The sequence below is a fragment of the Dendropsophus ebraccatus genome, chromosome 4 (genome assembly GCF_027789765.1).
Source record: "Dendropsophus ebraccatus isolate aDenEbr1 chromosome 4, aDenEbr1.pat, whole genome shotgun sequence".
NCBI lineage: Eukaryota > Metazoa > Chordata > Amphibia > Anura > Hylidae > Dendropsophus > Dendropsophus ebraccatus.
This window is the reverse complement of record NC_091457.1, coordinates 72,157,402-72,180,751: the sequence shown is the minus strand read 5'-3', so window position 1 is coordinate 72,180,751 and position 23,350 is coordinate 72,157,402. Positions and strand designations below refer to the sequence as shown.

Sequence of the window (23,350 nt, the reverse complement as noted above, 5' to 3'; positions counted from 1 at the left end):
CACATATAGTGGGGGAGCTAAAAAAAAAAAACAGCTGCCTTGCTGCTGTATGCGGTAACCGTTTGAAGGGCAGAGCAAGCTGTAGGTGTTCGTAGCAAGGAAAAATAGAGATTTCTGTGCCCAGAAAAACACACCTCTTTCACCCTTCTGGCCCACCCTCGTATCCTACCGGTATTACTGTACCTTTATTTTTAATTGGTGTGCGTTGGAAGAGAGGTAAACTTATACAGTGAGTATATCCCAAACCCTTTATTTGAACTGGAAAAGTTGGGGGTCGTCTTATACGCCCAGTTGTCTTATATGTTGGAAAATATGGTATATAGCTCAACTTAATAGGAGGCTTCCTCCTCTTCCTACATCTGACTGACAGCCATTGTGCTGTGTTTTATGAAAGATGGAAATGTTGTGCACTTGTGGTGGGAGTTTGTATGGCTATGTTCCCACACAGTATTTTTGCTCAGTATTTTTCAACCAAAACCAGGAGTGGATTGAAAACACAGAAAGGCTATGTTCACTGTTAAAATTTAGGGAATAGCCACCATTTAGTGGCAAATATTGTTTAAATGGTCAGTGTTTTTCAAATAACAACTGTTATTTGCCATTAAATGTCGGCCATCCAATAAATTTCAAGAGTGTGGGAACATAGCCTTTCTGTGTTTTCAACCCACTTCTTAGTTTGGTTGAAAAATATTGACCAAAATACTGAGAAAACATACTGTGCTAACCACTTTATGTCAGTAATATGTATATATATATATATATATATATATATATATATATATATATATATATATATATATGTTCCTACTGCACATGCCCAGTGCAGTAGGAATGTATATATATATATTCCTGTACTGACAGGGGCTTTATGATGTGAGCAGGAGCGCTGCGGAGAGAGTGATCCCTCTCACATCAGTGCCCGGGGCCTCAGGTAATGAGTGTCAGCTGCAATCCCACAGCCGACTCTCATTAATGCCTTAAAAACAGTGATCTACAGCAAACGCGGCATTTAAGGTACTCAGTGACAGATCAATATATGTCACTGACTGATCGGGACCCCCGCAGTCATGCTGCAAAGGTCCTGATCGCATGTGCCGACAGGCGGGGGTAAGCTCCTTACCTCTGTTCTGTCAATCAGTGATCTATGTGTAGAGTCTGCTCTCAGGCCGGCTCTATACTTAGATCGCTGATAACACTGACCTATGCAATACTATGGAATAGCATAGATCAGTATATGCAATGTAATGATTGCATATTTCACAGTAAATGAAAGTGTTAAAAAAAGTGTAATAAAAAAAGTTTTGAAAACCCTTGTAACCCCCCACTCGCAATAAAAGTTTAAAAGACCCCCTAGCCCATTATAAAAATAAAAATAAATAAACATACAGTAGTACCTAACGTAGCATGCAGAATTGTCCGATCTATTAAAATAGAACATTATTGTTCCCGCACGGTGAACAGTGTAAATGGGGGGGGGGGGGGGATGCACCAGGATTGCTGATTTCATTAAATTATATATCACACAAAAATAATAAAGAGCAATAAAAAATTTTCTTTAACATCAATATGATATTAATAAAAAACTAGAGCTCATGGCACAAAAAAATGACACCACAACCAGCCTTGTAGGTGGAAAAATAAAAGCGCTATGGCTCTTAGAAGGCGGGGAGGAACATTGCATTAACCCGTACTTTTGTGCATCAAAGGGCTCTGTCTTGAGGGGGTTAAAACACAGTTTACATGAATAAATCTTGACTCACAAGCTGAATTATTTGTTATCATTTGATGAATTCCCTTTAAAAGAACATCTTTACTTAAAGGGAAAATCTAAGCTGTTGTTATGTTTCTATAAGGCACAGGGTGTTGAGGATGAAGGTCAGTTCCTTACCTTGGCACCATTTTCAGGATATTTGCAGTTTATTTATTATGCTAATGAGGCATTTCAGTGCACTTGGGGTGGGGCTACCCCCCAGGATTGTTTCTCCGTCCTAATTAATAATTGGGCTGCGCTCTGAGCTGCTCTGCTGGTCAGTGCACTGAGGGTGCCAACAGTGCATTAAATTAAGAATGGGTAAGAAGGGAATAAGCCCAGGTTGTAGTTCTGCATGTTCAGATTGGTTTCTGTGAGCACAAGCCCATAACATGCCTCATGTCTAGCACCCGTCAGGTTACAATATTGATTGCGGCATGCATAGGGTTAAACTCTGACTGAAGTCCGCTCACTGTAGTTGGAAACAGCTGGGAGCTTTCAGCTGTAGCGCAGATTTAGCTCCTGAACCCACGCAATATGCAACATCCCCCGGGCCTCTGGAAAAAGGCTTATTGGTGGCCTCTAAAATATAGTTATAAATTTCAATATTGTAATTGAAAGGATGATGATATTCTCCTAAAATAGATCTGTGGCATAGACATATTATTTCAATATTGGTCAGTATTCGGGGACTATCGGATGGTGCCATGTAATAGATCTCTCTGTTTTTGTGGTGTGATTGGCACATTCATCAATCATTCTTGGACAACTGAGCATTATGTAATCCAGAGTGAACTCTGCTCTTTCTTGGTAATCAGATTTATCCTTTCTTTTCTATTCAAGCATCTGACATGTAACTGCTAGAATTTAATTCACTCTGATTGTTTCTGGATTTTTTTTTATTTAATTTATGTTTTCCTATAGCACATTATGATTGCTCAACAAGGGCAAAAGTTACAAGTTGTACACAATTTAATAGCTTCAATGTTACAAAACAATGTGCACATGGCAAACATGACAAAAGCTGATATGTGACCTTGCACTTTTCAGAAGAAATCAATTCTTGGCTTTTGAAATGTAAATGGGACAAGAATTCAGTAACAAGATGTTTACATTAATATCTTGAGGGTTATATTATTAAAATAATGGCTAGATCTAGGAGGAAAATAGCCACAGTTATGTGGTAAAGGGTGAGGGTATACATAGAGAACAGAGGGTCTGTAAGCAGAGCAGAATAGGGCCCACTCTGTGTGGTTTCATCATGCCATTATAGTAACAGCACAGGATAGTCATCTTTGATCATCCAACCCATCACTTGTAGAATAAATGGCTTTTGTCTCTCATCAATCTTTCAACTTCCCTTCTTTACTTATATGTAAGTTCCTCTGGTTAGGAAACTAGAGAGAGTTTCCTTTACCCAAAGAGGGATAAGACAGGATAACCATGTGAACCTCTTACCCCCATTACAGCTACTTTGGCTACACCTATGATATTGCATTTGGTGAAGGAAAATCCATATTACAGCACAATGAAAAGTTGTCCTTCCTCCCTCCCTCCCTCCCTCCCTCCCTTCCTTCCTTCCTTCCTTCCTTCCTTCCTTCCTTCCTTCCTTCCTTCCTTCCTTCCTTCCTTCCTTCCTTCCTTCCTTCCTTCCTTCCTTCCTTCCTTCCTTCCTTCCTTCCTTCCTTCCTTCCTTCCTTCCCAGGCATATGTATATCTTTAGTCTTACATATGTTCCTTTTTGCCTTCTTCTGGTGTTCTTTAACACTGGCATTCTGACTGATGGAAATACTATGTATGACTGTATAAAAAAATGCAAATTTTTGTCATAGGCTTTGTTCACACAAAGTCAAAATGATGGCCATTTTTATTGGACAACCGTTATTTTATAATAACTGCTTACATTTTTAGGCTGGGTTCACACTACATATATTTCAGTCAGTATTGTGGTCCTCATATTGCAACCAAAACCAGGAGTGGATTGAAAACACAGAAAGGCTCTGTTCACACAATGTTGAAATTGAGTGGATGGCGGCCATTTAATGGCAAATATTTGCTGTTATTTTAAAACAACGGCTGTTATATTGAAATAATGGCAGTTATTTTTACTGTTATATGGCGGCCATCCACTCAATTTCAACATTGTGTGAACAGATCCTTTCTGTGTTTTTGATCCACTCCTGGTTTTGGTTGCAATATGAGGACCACAATACTGACTGAAATATACGTAGTGTGAACCCAGCCTTACTGTGGGTAAAGATGACCTTTATTTGGGTACGGGTTTTACTTCCTTGGGCTATGTTCCCACAACATCTTTTTTTGGGCATTTGAGTTTAAATAATAGCCAGGGAACATAGCCTAAAGCCGCCAACCAGAAACATGTCTTTTATTGTTAGGCAGATTTAATCATTTGACTTAAATGTCTTCCTTTCTTCCTCTTTTAGCAATCATTAAGACGGCTCTTTCGAACATGGACAGAGAAGCCAGAGAAGAATATCTTGTTGTCATTCAAGCCAAGGACATGGGTGGACACATGGGTGGACTTTCTGGAACCACAACTGTAACAGTTACCCTGACTGATGTCAATGATAATCCCCCAAAGTTTGCAATGAGTAAGTTCAAATGAGATTATTCTCTTTATTTCTTCATTTATTTATTTATTTTTTGATGGTTTTGGTAATGAAACCTTTTGGGATTTACTGTAAAGGATTGTCTCCTTCACAACATTCTTTTAGTTTGTGAAAGTGCCCCCCAGTGGTAAGCTGATCATAGAGTGTTCTGCTGCTGGAACCTCTAGCCACCTGTTGGGTATTTGATTAGTATGTATGTGGATATTCTGTACTATTTGAATTTATGACACAAAAATTTATTTACCAAAAATTAATTTGATAAAATCTATAGAAAGATGAAACATCCAGTAGTATAATACTGCTGGTCCAGTTCTTTTAGTACAACATTTGGGCATATGCCAGAAGGCAAGCTTTCATGAGCCCAAGCTTGAGGTTTGTTATACAGAAAATTAACTGTGACTTCAACCTGAAAAACTTAGAATTTTAGGTAGTGGAATTTCACATTTTATTTCTCCTCTTTTCATCATATTTGATAGAATTGCATACTCATAATACTTACATTAAAACACACTTAGTTCTGAAAAGCACACAACCTAGCTATCCAATCTTATAGACAAGCAAAACCAGAATTCCTTGGCCGTATTATTACTTTGATATTTTCACTTCAGTTCCATTATAAATATGCAATATCTTGGAAGACAAAGGATGCAGTCATTTTAAATATTACTTTGGGGTAAGATAAATGCTGCAGGGTCTGTGCAAACAGTCCTTTGTACAACAAATATTAACATTTTCAAGATGGAATGCATTTCCATATCTGAAGTGTTCAGGCCCTTTACCATGTAATTCAAAGAGGCTGTTTTTTATATTGAATGACAAAACCACTGGATATCAAAAATAGTTTTCAACTCATCAGTTCAAGGTGAATTGGCTATGTCTCAGGTTAGAAGACTCTACTGAATGCATTTATCTTGGGTAGACTCAACAAAAATGTACTGATATACAGTAGTGATTAGAATTATGTGGCAACATTTAAGTTAGTACACATTTAGATTTGGATACACTTAGATACACAAACATGTAGTGAAACATTTTTTTCATGAAAATTAAACCATTTAATGTGGCAAAGTGTTACTCTAATTTAAAATAACCTTCATCATTTCATTCCTGAGACCTGCTCCGATCCCAAGATGCTGTATAGCCAGGGGCAGTGCGTGGCAGTGTGCCACACTCTCCTGCTGGTCAAACACAGGCTTTACAGGCTATGTTCACACTGAATAAAAAAAAAAGTAAAGAGGCGTCTGCTTTTTCTTTTCAAAAAGACGTCTATTATTGCCACACTTTGATTGACAATATTCAATTGAACATTGAAGTAAATGGAATGAAGGCCGCCCAGTGGACACAGTGTATTATATGATGGATGTTGTCTGCATAGACCTCAAAATAATGATCAGGAAAATTATTCGTCTTTTGCGAACAGATGTTATTTTTGAATTTTCACTTAGAATTTTTCTTCTTTCACCATTCTTTCACCGTCTTTACTATTAGGTTGAATGGACTTTTCAATTAAAGACATACCCAAAGGCCAGTCAGTCCACCTAAATAATAATGTACAAACAGCTGTCATTCTAATGATAGATTTCCAAACCGCCAAAAGTACTTTACCTCTAAGAAGTCAAGGAGGAGAAATTGAAGATGCAAAAATGAAAATTGGTGCGATTGTTAGGGCCATTTTGGGCTGTGTTATGAAGGGGTTCATGAGGATTGCAATGGGTTTTATAGAGGAATCTAGCAAAATTAGCAAAATCTAGCACCCGATGGTTCCCGCAATTCAATTGCAAAAAAATTATGTTCCTGCAGCCAATACAGCAGTATCTGCTGCAGGAATGTGTTGAACACCACCCGGTGGTCGTCAGTATATGCTATGCAACGGACGGTGTTATACTATGTGTGAATATACCCTTGGGGGAATTTATTAATCCCATGTCTGCCATATGTCTTCAAAAAGTTGTGCCTCTGAGTAAATCCAGCATGGGACATAGGGGTGGGGATTTAACTAAGATGGTGTACAGGTACACTAATCTTGATAAATCCCCCCTTAGGCCATGTCAGAGAAGATTATCTCGGCTGGTACTGCAGTACCGGCCGGATGATCTTCGTTTCTGCTTAATTCGAATGCGGTCGCATACGTGTGCACCCACACGTACGCTCTATTGTGTGAACTGCGGGGTTTTCAATGAATAGTGGCCGCAGAAAACTGACATGTCAGTTTTTTGCAGTGCTGCTAGGAATCCCGGCCGGAGTGTATATTATGTGAATACACTCCGGACGGGATTCCATAGAGGGCAGCACAAAGTAGGTAGCATATTAATCATGGACGTCGTTGCAAATTGACAACAACAGCCATTATTAATATGCCACTTTTATTGTGTGAACATAGCTTTAATATGTATGTGAACTAACACAATGAGAGCCGACCTCCTTCCACGTCTACCCTCCTCAAAATCCCACTATCTTCTTGATTAATAAAAACATTGGGCTTAAAAGGGTTATCCAAGCTTAGAAAAACTCTTGCCATCAGTTTAGTTTTGCAGTTTAGCACTGTTTCTGCAAGAAGGTAGCTGTGCCTTTTAAGTCCTGGATTACCCTTAATGTATTGGTAAAATTTTAAAAGGTATTGACCACTTGCCTCTTCAGCCTGTTTTGGCCTTAATGCCCGGGGCTTATTTTTCATATCTGACCTGTGTCTCTTTATGTAGTGATAACTCTGCGGTGCTTTTAACTATCGCGGCTTTTATGAGATTGTTTTTTCGTGAGATATTCCTCTTTATGTTTGTGGTGTACTTTGGCTGATACACTTAGGGGTTTTTTGTAAAAATCACAACCTTTGTGCAAAAAATAAAAAAAATTACATTTCTTTATATTCAAAACTCTTTTTTCCTAAGAAAGATAGTCATGCCACATGAACTAATTATTAATGCAACATCTACAAATGTCAGCTTTATGGTGACGTAATTTGGTGAACATCCTTTTACTTGTTAGGATGTAAGAGGGCTTCGAAATTTTGCAGCGATTTTTCAAATATTTATGAAAATTTCAGTTCCGATTTTATTAGGGACTAGTTCAGTATTGAAGTGGATTTGTGGGGCCTGTATGTTATTTATCCCCATAAATCCCTCCACTGTAAAAACTGTACCCCTCAAAGTATTCAAAGTAACATTTTATAAGTTTATTAAACCTTTAGGTCTTTGCTGAAATTTAAACAAGTTGGAGGGGAAATGTAAAATGTTCATTTTTTTTGGCAGATATTCTATTTTAATTAATTTTTTCCTCTTACACAGCAAATACTAACTGAGAAATACCACTCACTATTTATTCCCCTTATTCCAGTGTTTCTAGAAATCCCCCATATGTGGCCGCAGTGCGTCACCTGACCTGAACCACAGGCCATTAGCCATTATACCATTTCACAGAGGCCTTGGGGTGCCAAAATATTTGTGTAAGATGGGTTGACGTTTCCATCGGTACCATTCTGGGGGACATGTGACACCCTGATCATTTTTTATGCACAAGCCAAAAAGACAGAAATGGCTTCACATCGCACCCATGGCTGACATGAAAGCTTATTCAGCTACATTTAAAAAAAAAAAACTAATCATTTTTTATTACATTTTTTATGAGGTGGTATGAATGAAAAATCAAAATTTAGCAGCAGTTTTTCATCATTTTTTTGTATGCTGTTCACTACGTTATATATGACATGTTATCGTTATTCATTAGGTCAGTACAATTACAGTGATATCCATTTTATATAGCTTTCGTTATAGTTTATGGCATTTATACTATAAATACTGTTTGTGTCTTGTATATTGTAAGAGCAGCAATATTTTAATTTTTTCGTCAATGGAGTTATGTGAGGACTTTTTATTTGTGGCATAAGCTCACGTTTTTAGTGGTACACCTTTTGGGTACATGTGACACTTTGATAGCTTTTATATATTTTTTTAGGGGGTGGGATTAACAAAAAAATTGTAATTTTGATTAGTTTTTTATTATTTTTTTTAGCGGCTTTAATCCAGCGGGATAATTAATGTAACAGGTTAATAGATGTATTCATTAGGGACGAGGCAATACCAAATATATGTATCTCATTTATAGGGGATCATTTAAAAAAAAAAAAAAGGATGGGGAATGTGGCAATGCATTGAAGTCAATGGGAGGACAGATGTCCAATGCACACAACGCATTTAAAAACAGCCATTTTCACCGCTGCAAAAACGGCCGTTTTTCAATGTGTTGTGTGCATTGGACGTCAGTCCTCCCATTGACTTCAATACATTGCCAGTGCTGTCAGTTAAATAGCGGCAAAAACTACCGTTTTCTAGCGGCCGGTATTTGATGTGTGAATCTAGCCTATTACATTACAGCACATGATCAGTGCTGTAATGTATTATAGAAAATTAATGAGCTGTCAGAAGCTTACAGCTCATTCATTTCATCAGGTCCCTGCCTCAGTACAGGGGCCTGATCACTCTCATCTATTGCAGCCCAGACGCAAGAAGCAGCATCTGGGTTGCTATGGCAACCCCACGGAGCCGCATGAACACGTGGCTCAGGGGGGTCGGAGGGAGCGGATCTCCCTCCGGCTGCTCCATAGGCATGGCGGTCACCCTGACCACGGTGTTTATGGGGTTAAGTTGCACTGCTCGGGGTGGAGTGCAACTTCCCTCTGGGCAGAGGCAGCGGGAGGAGGCTGTGTCACACAGCCTCCTCCCGCTGCCCAATTGCTGTTAGGGACAGAGAGGGGGAGGCAGAGAGAAAATGTCGTTCCGGGAACGTCATTTTGCGGGAAGTACCTGCATCCCATGACCTTCCCAGAATGTCATATTGAGGCAAGGGGTTATTATATTGTGTTATCTCTTTTGTATATATTTATTTAGGATGTCAATTGGCATAGCTTGCAGCCACTTAATGTAGTATTTGGTCTGTGGCTCAAATTCTGTTTTTTATTGCATACTTTACTTCTCAACAGGGCCCCAATCTATGCCTGGTTGGGTAAGGTTAAAATAGTCCTGATTCCAGCGTAGCTTGTCTTCAATATTTTATGCTTTCATTCAGTTTACAAAGAAAATAACGAGGATTGATTTTAGGAAGAACATATATTATACCCTTGCTACATAAATTCTTCGCACATACATATTTCTTTGCATTGGAATTTGTGCCCTCCAGTGATTCTGAAAACAACAGGACACAATGGAAATACATAACAGTCTGTGGTATTCCACTGAGGAAAATAAAAATGTTATCAAATTTACTTTAATAGTGTTGAATTTTTCCCTCTCGTGACATAATTGACAGCCAGTCAGTAAAAGTAAAGTGAATACAGCTATCAAATTTAGAGGCATAATATTGGTTATGTCCCACCAACTCAGACTTATATAGTTAATAAGAAAGACACTTGTCGCATTTTAATTGCTAAATAAACCATTTTTTATATATATATCGTCTGATGGTTACATTGGACTTGGACCTGCGCCCTACAGTACCTCGTGGTGGAGTGGAGTTTTTTTCTAGCTGTATTGATCCCGTTTGTGGGAGAATCTGAGGAGTGGCTGCAGTTCAATCTTACATGCTGTTTGAGTGTTGTGCCTCTTACCTCGCACAACACGATCAGATAAGAGCATTCCCTACTATCACTCCCATCTGATGCATGGTCTGTATTATGCCATGGTGTGCTGTTTCTCTTTCTTTTCAGTAGTACTCTTGTCCTAGGTTTGTATCTTCTTCTATATGTTTGAAAAGTTTCCTCTGTCAACTCAGCTTTAAAATATACTCATATGATTTGGAATTTAGATTGACAGTATGTGTACAGTGCCGTGGAATATGTTATGGTATCATAATGCGTGAATAAAGCTGAAGGTGGCAAATGAACCAGTATCTCCACCATGGACGGAATTCCTCAACCCTCTTATGAATGATTCACAATATGGTCTTACTACCAGTTTCTGATGCTAGATTTGAAAACTTAAGACCTAGGACTGCTGTGGGTGTGCAGTAGGGTTTATTATTTAGATATTATGGTGGCATTGTTTGGATACTATATAGGTCTCTTATTTTTGCAATTTAGCAATTTCTGTCTTTTGCGGCAGTTCGGCATTTTCAACCAAACCATTAGTAAGTTGAAAACACAGTTAGGCTATGTTAACACATTGTTTTTTTTTTTTTTTTTTTTAAAGAACGGACGCTGATTGCAATGACATCAGCGTCTGTTTTTTACTGCAGGGCCGGCATTGCATTTAAGTCAATGCAATGCTGCCAGCTGTGTTCACATAGCGTTATTCTAACGCTCGTTCTTTAAAACGGGCATTAGAATAATGTACCTGCCAATTATTTCTGGACGCTGTTCACTGAACAGCTTACGGAAATAACAGCAGTTCACACAATGTAATGTGCAGCGGGGGCCGCACATTCTATTGAAGTGAATGGCTAATTGATTTGTGGGCACAACCTACGATGCTCACAAATCAATAGTAAAAAAGAAAAAAGGTTCCTGTAGTCGATACAGGGGTATCGGCTGCAGGAACAGGTGCAGCCCAGCAGCGAGCAGTTTAACAGCGTCCGCGGCTATTCAATGGATGCTGCTAAGCGCTGTGTTAACTTAGCCATAGGCTGTGTTCCCACAATGTAAAAATAAGGCTAAAACACAGAAGTTATTTGCCCATTTTTTTTACATTGTGGGAACATAGCCTATGGCTATGTTCAGGCTATGTTCCCCCATTATTTTGTAAATACGGCAATCATTTGTACAATTTAACTTTCATTGTAAAATAAGTCATTATTTGGCCTCAAATGTCCAAAAAAAGACATTGTGGGAGCCAAATCTTTTTATATTAATTTTGCCCTTTCAGTTCCACTCCCCAAAAATACTGACCAAAAGACTAATGGAAATACTTTGTGTGTACATAGCCATACTGCTATTTGTGTAATATATTAATACTTTGTGACTATGTCAACACACAGTTAAAATGGTGGCCATTTTTATTAGACAGACACAATTTGTCCAAAAATTATGTATAATGCTTGTTGTTAAATGATGTACTTTCAATAAAAAAGTCATCATTTCAACAGTATGTGACCACAGCTTTATTCTGATTTTAAAAGATTTATTAAAGGAGAAATAGAATATGCTCGATTAAATAAAATTGATCAGGGAAATACTCATGGGATTGGTCTTACCCCTCCAAATATATCTCTGATTACATACAATACAGCAGAATGCCTCAGCTTGTTGATTCTGTGCAGGACAGCAATGTGAATTCATGATTAAATTGTGAGTCTACGTTCCCCTCTTGGGTTTTAAAATAAAAAAAGATGAACTTGTTCTATTCTTACAAGCTCTCCAGAAAATTGCTTTATAGCCATTTCACAAGAAATTGTAGTGTTTACCTAAAAGTGCATTGAACATTCCTATTAAGTAGCCGGGATCCACTGGGGCTATTTTAATCCATTAGTTTGCAAGATACATTACATAGATTTTTCTATGGAGTGAATTGTGCACTATCTTTGGAAACCATGTAAACTCCTTTCAAATTAGTTTATCCCAAAAGAGAATAAACAAAATGTATACGAAACGGGATGCAGTGAAGTGTAAATTAGTCTCAGAGCTCCACATGATGTAGCTTCAGTTATAGAGAGATGAAGCGTTACAAATAACTAAGAATAATAGTAAAGGGTATTGTGAAAAAATAAATATCTATTATTATTATTATTATTATTATTATTATTATTATTATTATTACAACTACTACTTATTTAAGAACATAAGCCCTTTGAAAAGAAGGAGAAGATAAACAAAAGTGTCCTACTTCGCAATAATATCGGAGGAAGACGCTTGTCTCTTTAACTATATGGACACTAATTATGATCCTGAACATTATTACCATCCAACTATGTTACAAGACGGCCACCTTCCCCGATATTTTGCTTAAGTGGGAACATAGCCTTGGACAGTCATAATCAATTACGGATGTTATTCCATACTGTGAGTGCACTGCCAGACAATTTCCCGTTGACTTCAATGGAGCGCATTTTTAAATTGAAAATATGGAACAAACAAAAAAAAAAGACCCCATGGATATGTCCACACGTTGGTTATTTTAAGTCTAAAATAACAAACATAATTTAGCTGCCTGGCCTCCCCTTAGTGCAATGATTGGTGTTCGTACATTATTTTAGTTTGGGGTTACTAATTGGACTTTGTGGCTTAATTGAAAACTCTATTGAATTTAATAGTAAAAACGGAGAAAGAACGTGTGTGAACAACAAATAAAAAACGTCCGTTGTTTGCAAAAGACGTCCAAAAATATTGATCATGCTCATTATTTTGGCGCCCTATGCACTATGTGCATTGGACATCTGTCTTTCCATTGACTTCAATGCATTGCCATTGCAGTCAATTAAATCTCCGCAAAAACTGAGTTTTTTTTAAATGTTAAAATCGGCCGCCTTTTCAATATTTTTGACGTTGTGTGAACATAGCCAAACAAAGTCCACTTGCATGATGGAAGCTCTCAACTATTATGGTGAACATAGCCTTAAAAAGATGAGTTAAATAATGAAACTCTTTCTGCCCTCAGCAGATAAAAATTATTCCTGCCAATAGTCCTATCTGGACAATCATGTGGGCTACATTGCAAAAAAGGGGTATTTTAGGCAAACTCTGTTAACAAATATTTGGTGTGTTCCTGGGTAGGATGTTCTTAGGTGAGACTTAAAAGGGCACTGTCACTTTAGAAACCTTTTGACATGTTATAGAAACATATTTATTTTGATTGGTCTGGGTATGAGTGTTCACCCTGAGGAATGCTAAAACAAGGCAGTAATAGGGTGTGCTAAGTGCTTTATCTCCCAACTCTAAACCATATAACCAAGATAAACTTCCAATCTATGTCAATGGGCTTTTCTTGGTTGCAGGTACAGAGAGTGGGGAGAATAGTACTCAGCTGCATGCTTCTCTCTTCTTGTTGTAGCAATCAGACAACTGATCAAAACTTTTTACATGCCTCTAAAATTTAATAAGTTGGGGTTCCACCATTCAGACATGACTAATTACTAGAACAAGCCAGGAGTATTCTGCTAAGCACGTTTTCCAAGCTTTAAGCCATGCAAACAGGACGCATTTCTAGGGTGTCAATCAGCCATGTGCTTCTCTCCCTCCTTGTTCTACTCTCCTTGTAGCTCTATCATGAATTAAAAGTTTTTAGGGACAGGGATAAGCCAGTAGTGAAATGCTCGATACTCGAGATGAATATTTCCCGATGCTCGGGTGCTCGTTTCGAGTAACAAACCCCATTGAAGTCAATGGGAAACTCGAGCATTTTTGCAGGAGACCAAAGCTCTTCACAGGGAAGGTTGCCTGAAAACCTGGAAACCTCAGAAAATTATGAAAACAACATGGAAATGGACAGGAAACAGCAAGGGCAGCATGCATGGAAGCCTCTGGGGCTGGCTAACATTACGCCAGCAGATTTGGGGGTAGTCGTATAAAGTATCTGTGTAACTGTTTTTTTTTTTTACAGCACCCATTGCACAGGACACTGCACAGTGAGGATAGGTATAGCTGAACTACAGATCCCAGCCAGCTAAGAGAATGTCAGCAACAGGACAAATTGACTACTGACAGGTGCACTACACGTTCAAGACAGAAGACAAGAGTAGCAAAATATATATATATATATATATATATATATATATGTGTTTTAAAAATTTTAGGCCCTTAGAAGGACTGTTGGGTTCTTTGTGTCCTATTTCAGTCTAATTACCTGCCTAACACTCTCCCTAACAGACATCGTCTCTCTCCCTAATCTCTTCCAGCCTGCGTCTGAAGAGAGCATTGCAGGACCTGATTCTTATATGCCCAGGTCATCTGATCTGGCCAGGCAATCAATGTTATTGATATGTAGGGATCCCACATGATGCTACGAGCTCCCAAAGCCTCCCCTGCCAAACATGCAGGAAGAGGAAGATGCCATTGTCTCGAGTATTGCGAGATGCTCATCCGAGTAACGATTACCATCTAGTACCCAATACTCATCTCTAGACATGCACACCTTAATAGTTTCATAATTACAGATAAAATACAAATTTATATGTATATATATATAGCTCCTACTGCATTATTTTAAGGCTATGTTCACTCTACGTAAAACTACGGCCGTAGTTCTCGCCACAGAACTACGGACGTAGTTTTGCGGTGTGTAACAATGGGATCGCGGCCGGAGCTTATACACATCGTACACGCTCCGGCCGGGATCCCATACGGCGCCAGAAAAAACTGACATGTCATTTTTCTGCATCCGGAATTCAGTGAATTCTGGCTGCAGAAAGCCCTGTCAGTTCACACAGTGAAGCGAGCGGCTCCGGCCGCTTGCTTCACTGTGGGCTATGGGAAGCTCTAAAGCGGGCGCGCGCTGATGCGCCCGCATCAGTGCTCCGCGGCTGGAAAGATCACCTGGCCGGTACTTAAGTACCACAGACCGGCCGGTCTGATACGCCGTGTGAACATAGCCTAAGGCTGCGTTCACACTACGTATATTTCAGTCAATATATATATATTTCAGTCAGTATATTTCAGTCAGTATTGCAACCAAAACCAGGAGTGGATTAAAAACACAGAAAGGATCTGTTCACACAATGTTGAAATTGAGTGGATGGCCGCCATTTAATGGCAAATATTTGCTGTTTTCTGATTTTAGAACAATGGCTGTTATATTGAAATAATGGCAGTTATTTACTGTTATATGGCGGCCATCCACTCAATTTCAACATTGTGTGAACAGATCCTTTCTGTGTTTTTAATCCACTCCTGGTTTTGGTTGTAATACTGACTGAAATATACGTAGTGTGAACGCAGCCTAAATCTGTATATATGTAAGGGGTTTGCTTAATGGTGGATGTGTTATTTAGTGCTGTCAATGATGGTTACAAGAACCCAAACTGTTGAAGGTTTAATTTATACAGATTGGCAGCTTTTTAGCAAATGGTTAAATTCTATATAGAGACTAAAGGAATAGGCGCATTGAATATGTACATAGCAGGATATTTTAATGCGCCCATTATCAGCAGGCTTGAAAATATCATGTCACTAATGTCGAATGTTGTACCTGTTGTGGAAATCACTACCATGTTCATGCTTGGTTCCTACAGTATGTGTAGTGGCATGTTAGTGGTTTGTTACTAAACATTCTCCATAGCCAGTGAGTTTCCTATAGAAGAAAATCATCTGCTTCTTGTCACAATATGGGAAGGTTTTCAAACATTTGTGACTCATCAATATGAACAAAAAGTAAATATTGTAGAACATCTTCTGAGCACTCCAAAGGAAAGCAATGAGCTTCAGAATGAGGTCTGAACAGCACTGTGTTAGTTTATTAGCTTTAAAAAGCTTCCAGCTGGGGGTGCACAACCACTGGGTAGCTGGACTCACTGCATAAACCAAACATCAAGGAATAAGCCACATTTTTCAAGCTTGAAAAAGACTCTATAGCTGAGTTGAAGCATTTCCCATGATGGCCAAGTCTGGAGTGCTGCCTATTCCTTGATGTTTGGCCAAAGGAAAGCAAAGTGGTCTGCCTGTGGGTTTTAGGTTATACGGCATAGGGCTATGTTCACACATCTTTTTAAGGCTAAATAACAGCCATTGTTTCATAATTATCAACGTAACTTATGTTCGTGTAGTTGTTTTAAACACGGACATTATTTTGCATAAAAAGAATTGTGTGAAAAAAATCACACAACATCTAACAAACTATGACATTTTTTTAGTAAATATTTGCCCCGTTGAATATTTAATAAATAAGATTATGCAATGTTCCCAAATGAATATATATATATATATATATATATATATATATATATATATATATATATATATATATGCAACTCAATGTGTTTACATGATAACACGTTGTAAACAATTCCTCCCCCACAATGCTTCAGTCATGCAGAGCAGACAGGGAGGGAGAGAGGTAACATATGACTAGACTACTGTATAGATCTGTTTAGGAGCAGTATACACAAAATGGACTACATACAAAAAAATTCAGATAAACAAACTTTCAGGGGAAAAGAAATTGGCTAAACAATGAAACTAGAAACCTTCTATGTTAACAAAATCTTAAGCAGAAACAATCAAAATATTTATAAATTTGCTTCCAAGATTTCAGCAAGTTTCTTTTATGCATATCCAAGAAGAATGGGAATCAATATGCATAAGTAGCTATTAACTAAGCAAAGGTGAAATAGGTGAAGGCGGCTGGCAGAAGCATTCTATATTGATTATCCATGCCAAGTAAACGAAGAAGGAATAGCATGCCTGATGTAAATTTACAGCTGAAATGATGAATGGAAGCTTAGAAAACACATATTTACACTTGGCCTTTTGCTTAGAACTAGTATTTGCCCAACAAGCGCCAAGGCTTTCTTTAAAACAAATGTAGTAAAACTAATAGTTTTCATAACTTTTCTTATTTTTTATCATTAGTGGCACTTCTTTGACTAAACAGTGAACCATTGTCTAGAAGAGCATGAAGATGAGTGAAGGATAGCCAGGACAAAAGTGTTTTCGCAGTTTGATTGATATTGCTAGGATACATGATTAACCTTTTATCAGTGGCCAACCACTGCGATCTCTACTGATCTCAAGAATAAAATAGAAATGGTGATAAGAAATGTGACCCTTTAACACCTATTGGCTCTGCTCATTTTCTTTGGAAACTGCATGGTTGATCATAAGCTATAACGGGCCAAACATGCAACAAATAAGGGACACAGCTCTTTCCTGTCTTGACTCCACTTTCATTCTAGAAATTGTGGGGGGTCACAGCAGTGAGTCTTCCACTGATAGGACAGGGATGGTATAACATATATATATATATATATATATATATATATATATATATATATATATATACAGTTAAGGTCTTGAGTATAAAGGCAATGTTCTAATCAGAAACAGTTTCCAATAAAGTGTAATAGGAAGTGAGGGTCAAAAAACATCCTCAACCTTTATTAATCTGTGTCAGCGGAAATTGTGCAGGTTTCTTTGTGCTGTTCTACTGTAGAAGACAAAATGATTAAAGGCCTGAGACCAGTTTATAAAGAGGTGATGAGGCACCGTACAAGCAGCTCACTTATGGTCAAAATGTCCTTACAGGATTTGGATTATGGGTTTGAACTTGACCACTTTACATTCTCATTAAGTTTGCATGTTTAGGCTATGTTCACACAATGTTTTTTCTGCTCCATTTAAAATTACTTCTGTCATTTTGAGGCTGTGTGGCCTCCCCTTAGTGCAATTACGGCTGTTGGTACATTATTCTAGCTGGGGTTACTAATTGGCCTTTGGGTGTGGCTTAATTGAAAAGTCCATTGAATTTAGTAGAAAAAAAAAGGAGAAAGGTGGTGACAAAAAAAAAACCTGTGTATGAACAGCTGATAAAAAACTTCTACTGTTTGCAAAAGACGTCTGAAAATAATGAAGATGAACATTATTGTGGTGATAACGCTCGTTATTTAATACATTGTGTGCATTGGAAAAAAGTCTTTCTATTGACTTGCATTGCCATTGCCAAATCACGGCAAAGACAGAATTTATTTTAAATTGCAAAATAGGCCGCCTTTTCTCTCTTTTTGAAGTTGTCTGAACATAGCCTTAAACCGGGTTCACACAACATATTTTTTCAATTCCTAATGGCCGTTATTGCAGATTGCAACACTGGACATTATTTATTGAAAAAATACATTGCATTGTTTTCTATGGAATCCCGGCCGGAGTATTCACACTTAATAAATAGCGGCCGCACAAAACTGACAGTGCAGACAATGTAAATTCTGGCTCCGGCTGCCCGTATTCCAATTAGAAAGCTCCGGCCGTACTTTACATTGTCTGCTATGGTTAATTGGAACACGGGCACACCCGAATGTGCCCGCATTCCAATTCGAAAGAAATGAAGTTTATCCGGCCGGTACTGCAGTACGGGACGAGTTGAACTTCACAGACTGCGGACGTTCTGTGACACGGCTGTGTCACAGGACAGCCACTGTCATACATTGTGTGAACTTAGCCTTAATCTGTGTTGGTGTCTGTTTCAACACAAAAGCATGAATAATAGAAAAATGACAGTTAATGTAACTTACACATCACATGATTTTCTTCATGATCACATGATTATGGATGAACCTGAGCATGCTCAAGGTCCACTCATCTCTTTTCCTAAACCATTGACCAAACCTATAATTAAACACATGAAACCAATGAGTAACTTTTTCTAAGTATTAAATAATTTTAAACCTGGAAGAGCCTAGTGCCTCCACCTTTATTTCGGTCATCCACAGCAACTCATGTGTGACATAGCATTTTAACAGCTTTACACCAAGCATATTGGGCATATTGTAAAAAAAAAATAGGGGTGTCATTGCATGGGTGGTAATTTAATACGGTTTTCCATGAGTTCAAGTTCTACTGGTCTTTATTGTTTTTTTTTTTTTTCTTGAGACCTGTCTTTTAGTTTTCCTCAAAGAGGAAAATTATATTTGCATAGGTAATAGATACGCATGAGATCTCATTGGTGAATCCTTTGATCTGAGACCTTGACAGATTTTTAGAATAAGACACGCCATAGAGCAGTTTCTTAACATTTCTATTCCAAGAAACCCTACTAAAACAAATTATATCAAAGTACCCCAAAAGCTACAATTGTATGTTTCTGAATATTAAAAGCACGGCTTCAGTTCAGTAAAGTACCCCCTGGAGAAATGACATGTTCCCCCACAGGAAGAGGACGTCACAGATGAAATTCAGAGATTTCTGATATTAAAATCATCAGTTTTAATGGACCTTTGCTCAGAAAGGTGTTTTATTTTAAATTACACATTTTCACATCTATATGTTATAAAGGTAACTTTGACTGGAATTCCCCTTTAAGGACTTGACTAAGCATGGGAACCCTATGTACCAGCAAATGTGAATACATTCTTTACTTTGTTTTGCAACACATCTTTGTTAAAGCAAAGTAAAACATGCAAATGAGCACCCGTAATGTTCATTATCTAATATATTAATAGTGTCTAATGGTTCTAAATTAAAGTTTCCACATCTCTAATTATCTCAGAGGTTTTTTAATATTAGGCATCAATGATCTTCACGCTGGGTTTAGTCCTGCCGAAGTCTGATACTTTTACCCATAGAATTGAGTTGCTTCACAGTTGGGGGTAGCTGTCTATCTCTTCTCGTGTACTTAGCAATCGTAAGAAGCTTGTTTGCACTTTTTCTCCAGATGTTCTATTATTAGAAAACAAAGTCAAGGCTGACTCCTAGTCAACTCTAAAATACAAATTTTAGGAGAACACTAAATCTTTCTTAATTGGACAGAGCAATATTTCACACCAGAATATACCATCTTTAATTAGGTTCTGCCAAGAGATTTAGGAGAACGAAGGGGGAATTGTTCATCAGTGCATTAAAGGTTTTAGAAACAACGGCTATTATTCAGTCATGTGAAGAGCTTGCCAGAGGGCATTGGTGCATGTTTTGTAATTGGATTTTGTCAGAAGAGATTGCATGATTGTAAATACAAGAAAACAAATTTCTCAATTGCAACATATTGACTGCAGATTGCAGAACCAACTGGAAAATTAGCCAAAGAGAAAGAGGAGAATCCGGTATGTTCAGCACAGGAAAGATGTACTGCAGCAATTAGACATAAGAATTAGTAAAATCTGCAATAGTTACAAATATACTTTAAAGCTATTGCGATTTTTATGGTAAAGAATTCCCATAAATGTATAGATGAAGTTGTGAGCGTGCTGAGGGCGGCAGCTGCAAGGATCTTGTTTTTAGCAGCTGCTTAATTAACATGCTGCTGTTAAATCTCACATCAGGCTCCTGGGATGACGAGATGGGTCATAGTACATCTGTATCATAAAACATAGCAAAAGGAGAGCAGCTTAATCTAGATATTACACCATTATGATGACAGTAGATTGTATTAAAGAAAAAATGTACCGTGTTAAAGTTATCTTCACACAATGTTAGATTTCAGTAAAGATTCCATTGCAATCTGTGTCTATTCTTTACTGCAGGGGCAGTATTGCATTGAATTCAATGCAATGCCGCCCACTGTGTTCACACCCGTTATTTAGAACAGGCGTTAAAATAATGTACCTGCCTATTATTTCCGGACGCTGTTCAGTGAAAACTACTTGGTAACCTTTTACCAGCATTGCCCCACCCTAAACTCAACTTCCACAATAAAAAAGAATGGTAAAATCAGTATTGAGACAGGCCCACTTTCTCAAGTATCAGGTTACAGCTGCCTTTAGAAGTCTATGGAGAAGGCATGGGGAGAAGGGGGTGTGGTAGTTAGCCCAAGACAGAGACTCAAAGAGGAGCATGGCTAAAAGCTTTAGTGAGTGTTTTACCTAACCCAATTGTTTCATTCGCAGCTGAAACTGGTCAATATTGCTCTGTATTGTCCTCTTTGCTGCCACCCCTGCTTCTAATATTGTGATATAGAGACAGGACAGTAGGATTTTTATTTTTATGTATATGTGGAACATATAGGGAACATTATTGCAGATAGTCATTACCTATTAATTCATGGAAAATAAAAATTACAGAAACAAGGTATTATTTTTCATGGACACTCACAACAGTGTATCCTGAAAAGTTATTTAAAAGTAAAGGTATTATTTGAGCAAATAATTATTTGCAAAATTCTGCTTGCTTTTGTTAAATTGAAATATTTATTGTTTGCATTTAGAGACTGATAATCTGGCCTGATCAAGTCCTCTTCACAGTGAGGAACCTTTGCCATTAACTTTAATTATAATATTTTCTCTCCCTTATTTGTAAGGTCAGTATCAGTTTATAATCCCAGAAGACATTGCTATTGGTGATGCAGTTGGAAGAGTGAGGGCAAACGACAGAGACATTGGAGATAATGCAAAATCTTCATTTGACATCATCGATGGTGATGGGAGAGACGTGTTTGAAATCACTACAGACTCCCAGACACAGGAAGGCGTCATTCGACTGCGAAAGGTAGGGTATATTTTTAATTTATTATATACGGATAAACCATCTGTAGTACAACTCCAAAATTTTTATGATTTGATGAGTAGGATGAACACACCAAAACTCTTACATTCTTATTTCTCTTTTTAGTGAATATGAATCTTTCAACTATCGTATATCTAGAAATTATGGGGCATTATAATAAATCATTTTTAGATAAATAGGAGATTATGTAAAGTATACATTTTTGTAAAGTTTTGGATTTGGATTACAATGTTAAAGCTTTGTTCACAGAGTCTAAAATGGCTGTCATCATTTAGCTGTCTGGCTACCGTCAGTGCAATGACTGTTGTGGGTACATTATTTTAGTTTAGGTGGTCTAATTGGCCTTTAGGTGTGTGTTTCATAGAAATATTGAATTTAATTGTAAAAACGGTAAAAGGAGTGTGACAAAAGAAAAACTGTGTGTGAACAACAAAGAAAGAACATCCGCTGTTTGCAATAGATGTCCGAAAATAGTTGTCATGATAATTATTTTGATGTCCAGGCAGACAACGTCCATTATTTAATACATTGTGTGCATTGGAAGTGCGTCATTCTATTGACTTCAATGCATTGCATTAAAGTCAATAAAATCTCTGTAAAAACGGACAGCTTTTTAAATAGCAAAAGCGGATGCCTTTTGTTGACGTTGTGTAAACAAAGCCTATGGCTATGCACCCACTTCAGACCTTCGCAAATATTTGTCATGATCATTCTTTTGACGTCTGTGCAAACAACGTCCATTATTTAATACACTGTGTGCATTGGCTGGTCGTCATTCCATTGACGTTTATGCATTTTAAGGTAATGATGTTATTTAAAAAAAAACAAAAAACGGACGCCTTTTCTCTTTTTTTTTTTTCACTTAGTGAGAACATAGCCATGGCCAGAAAGGTGTTTATACAATGTGCAGTATATTTACAGCATAGTAATGGGCAGGCTGTAATATATAGCTGCAATATATTTACTGCAATGGCTAGTACTCAAGCTACTGGAGCTCAGATCCTGAATGTTCAACCCCTTAGAAGCCACAGTCAATAGCCCAAAAGCAACAGTGTGGGAAAACCTTAGTTGTGCAACAGCAAGTCTCATCAAAGTTGTGCAACCAAAAAAATATTTTGTGTGACTTGTCTGTGACTGACCGACACTGTTGTGGGAGGAGAAAGAACTTTTCAACACAATCATCTCATGAATGACACAAAATCGACCACCAAAATTTATATTATCTTTTCAACACAACAGTCCTATATTGAGTTATCATATAAAGTTGAAGTTTCTTATATTGATCTTCATAAAAGTTTTGAATGATTTATCATTATATTAATATTTTAAATTGCTCTTATGATCAGTAATAGGTTATGTTCCCACAACATTTTTTTGTTAGTTTTTATTTTTTTTAAATTGCATGCATCATTTTGATTTCAAAATAATGCCTATATTACATTTGGCTGCCCGTCAGGGCAATGACGGCTGTTCGTGCATTATTTTAGCTTAGGTGGACTAATTGCCCTTTGGCTGTGTCTTTCATTGAAAAGTCTATTGAATTTAATAGGACGATGAAAGGATTAAAAAGGAAAAACTGTGTGTGAACAACTATAAAATCATGTTCATTATTTGCAAAAGATGTTAGTGCATTTCATTGAAGTCAAGTGGGTCAAAGGGGTAGTGACCCTCCTTAAAGAGAGCCCGTCATAAAGAAGTCCATTGAAGTCAAGTAAAAGGCTTTGTTCATACAACATAATATTTCAGTAATAAGAAGGGGTGCTGATTGCAATGGAATCAGCGTCCGTTCTTTTCTGCAGGGGCGGCATTGCAGTTCACATAGCTGTTCATACAATGTAATGTGCGGCAGTGGCCGCACATTACATTGAATTGAACGGTTAATTGATTTGCGGGCACACCCGACGGTACCTG

The 23,350-nt window shown here is 37.7% G+C and overlaps 1 protein-coding gene across 1 annotated transcript in view; it reads left to right on the top strand.

Moving 5' to 3' along the window:
• The window catches only part of LOC138789721 (cadherin-8), a 336,813-nt gene that overhangs the window by 215,717 nt on the left and 97,746 nt on the right, over positions 1-23,350 (top strand). Inside the window, exons 5-6 of the mRNA XM_069968497.1 lie at positions 4,195-4,362; positions 21,234-21,421. Coding sequence (XP_069824598.1) covers positions 4,195-4,362; positions 21,234-21,421 — 356 coding nt within the window. The remainder of the gene's footprint in view (positions 1-4,194; positions 4,363-21,233; positions 21,422-23,350) is intronic.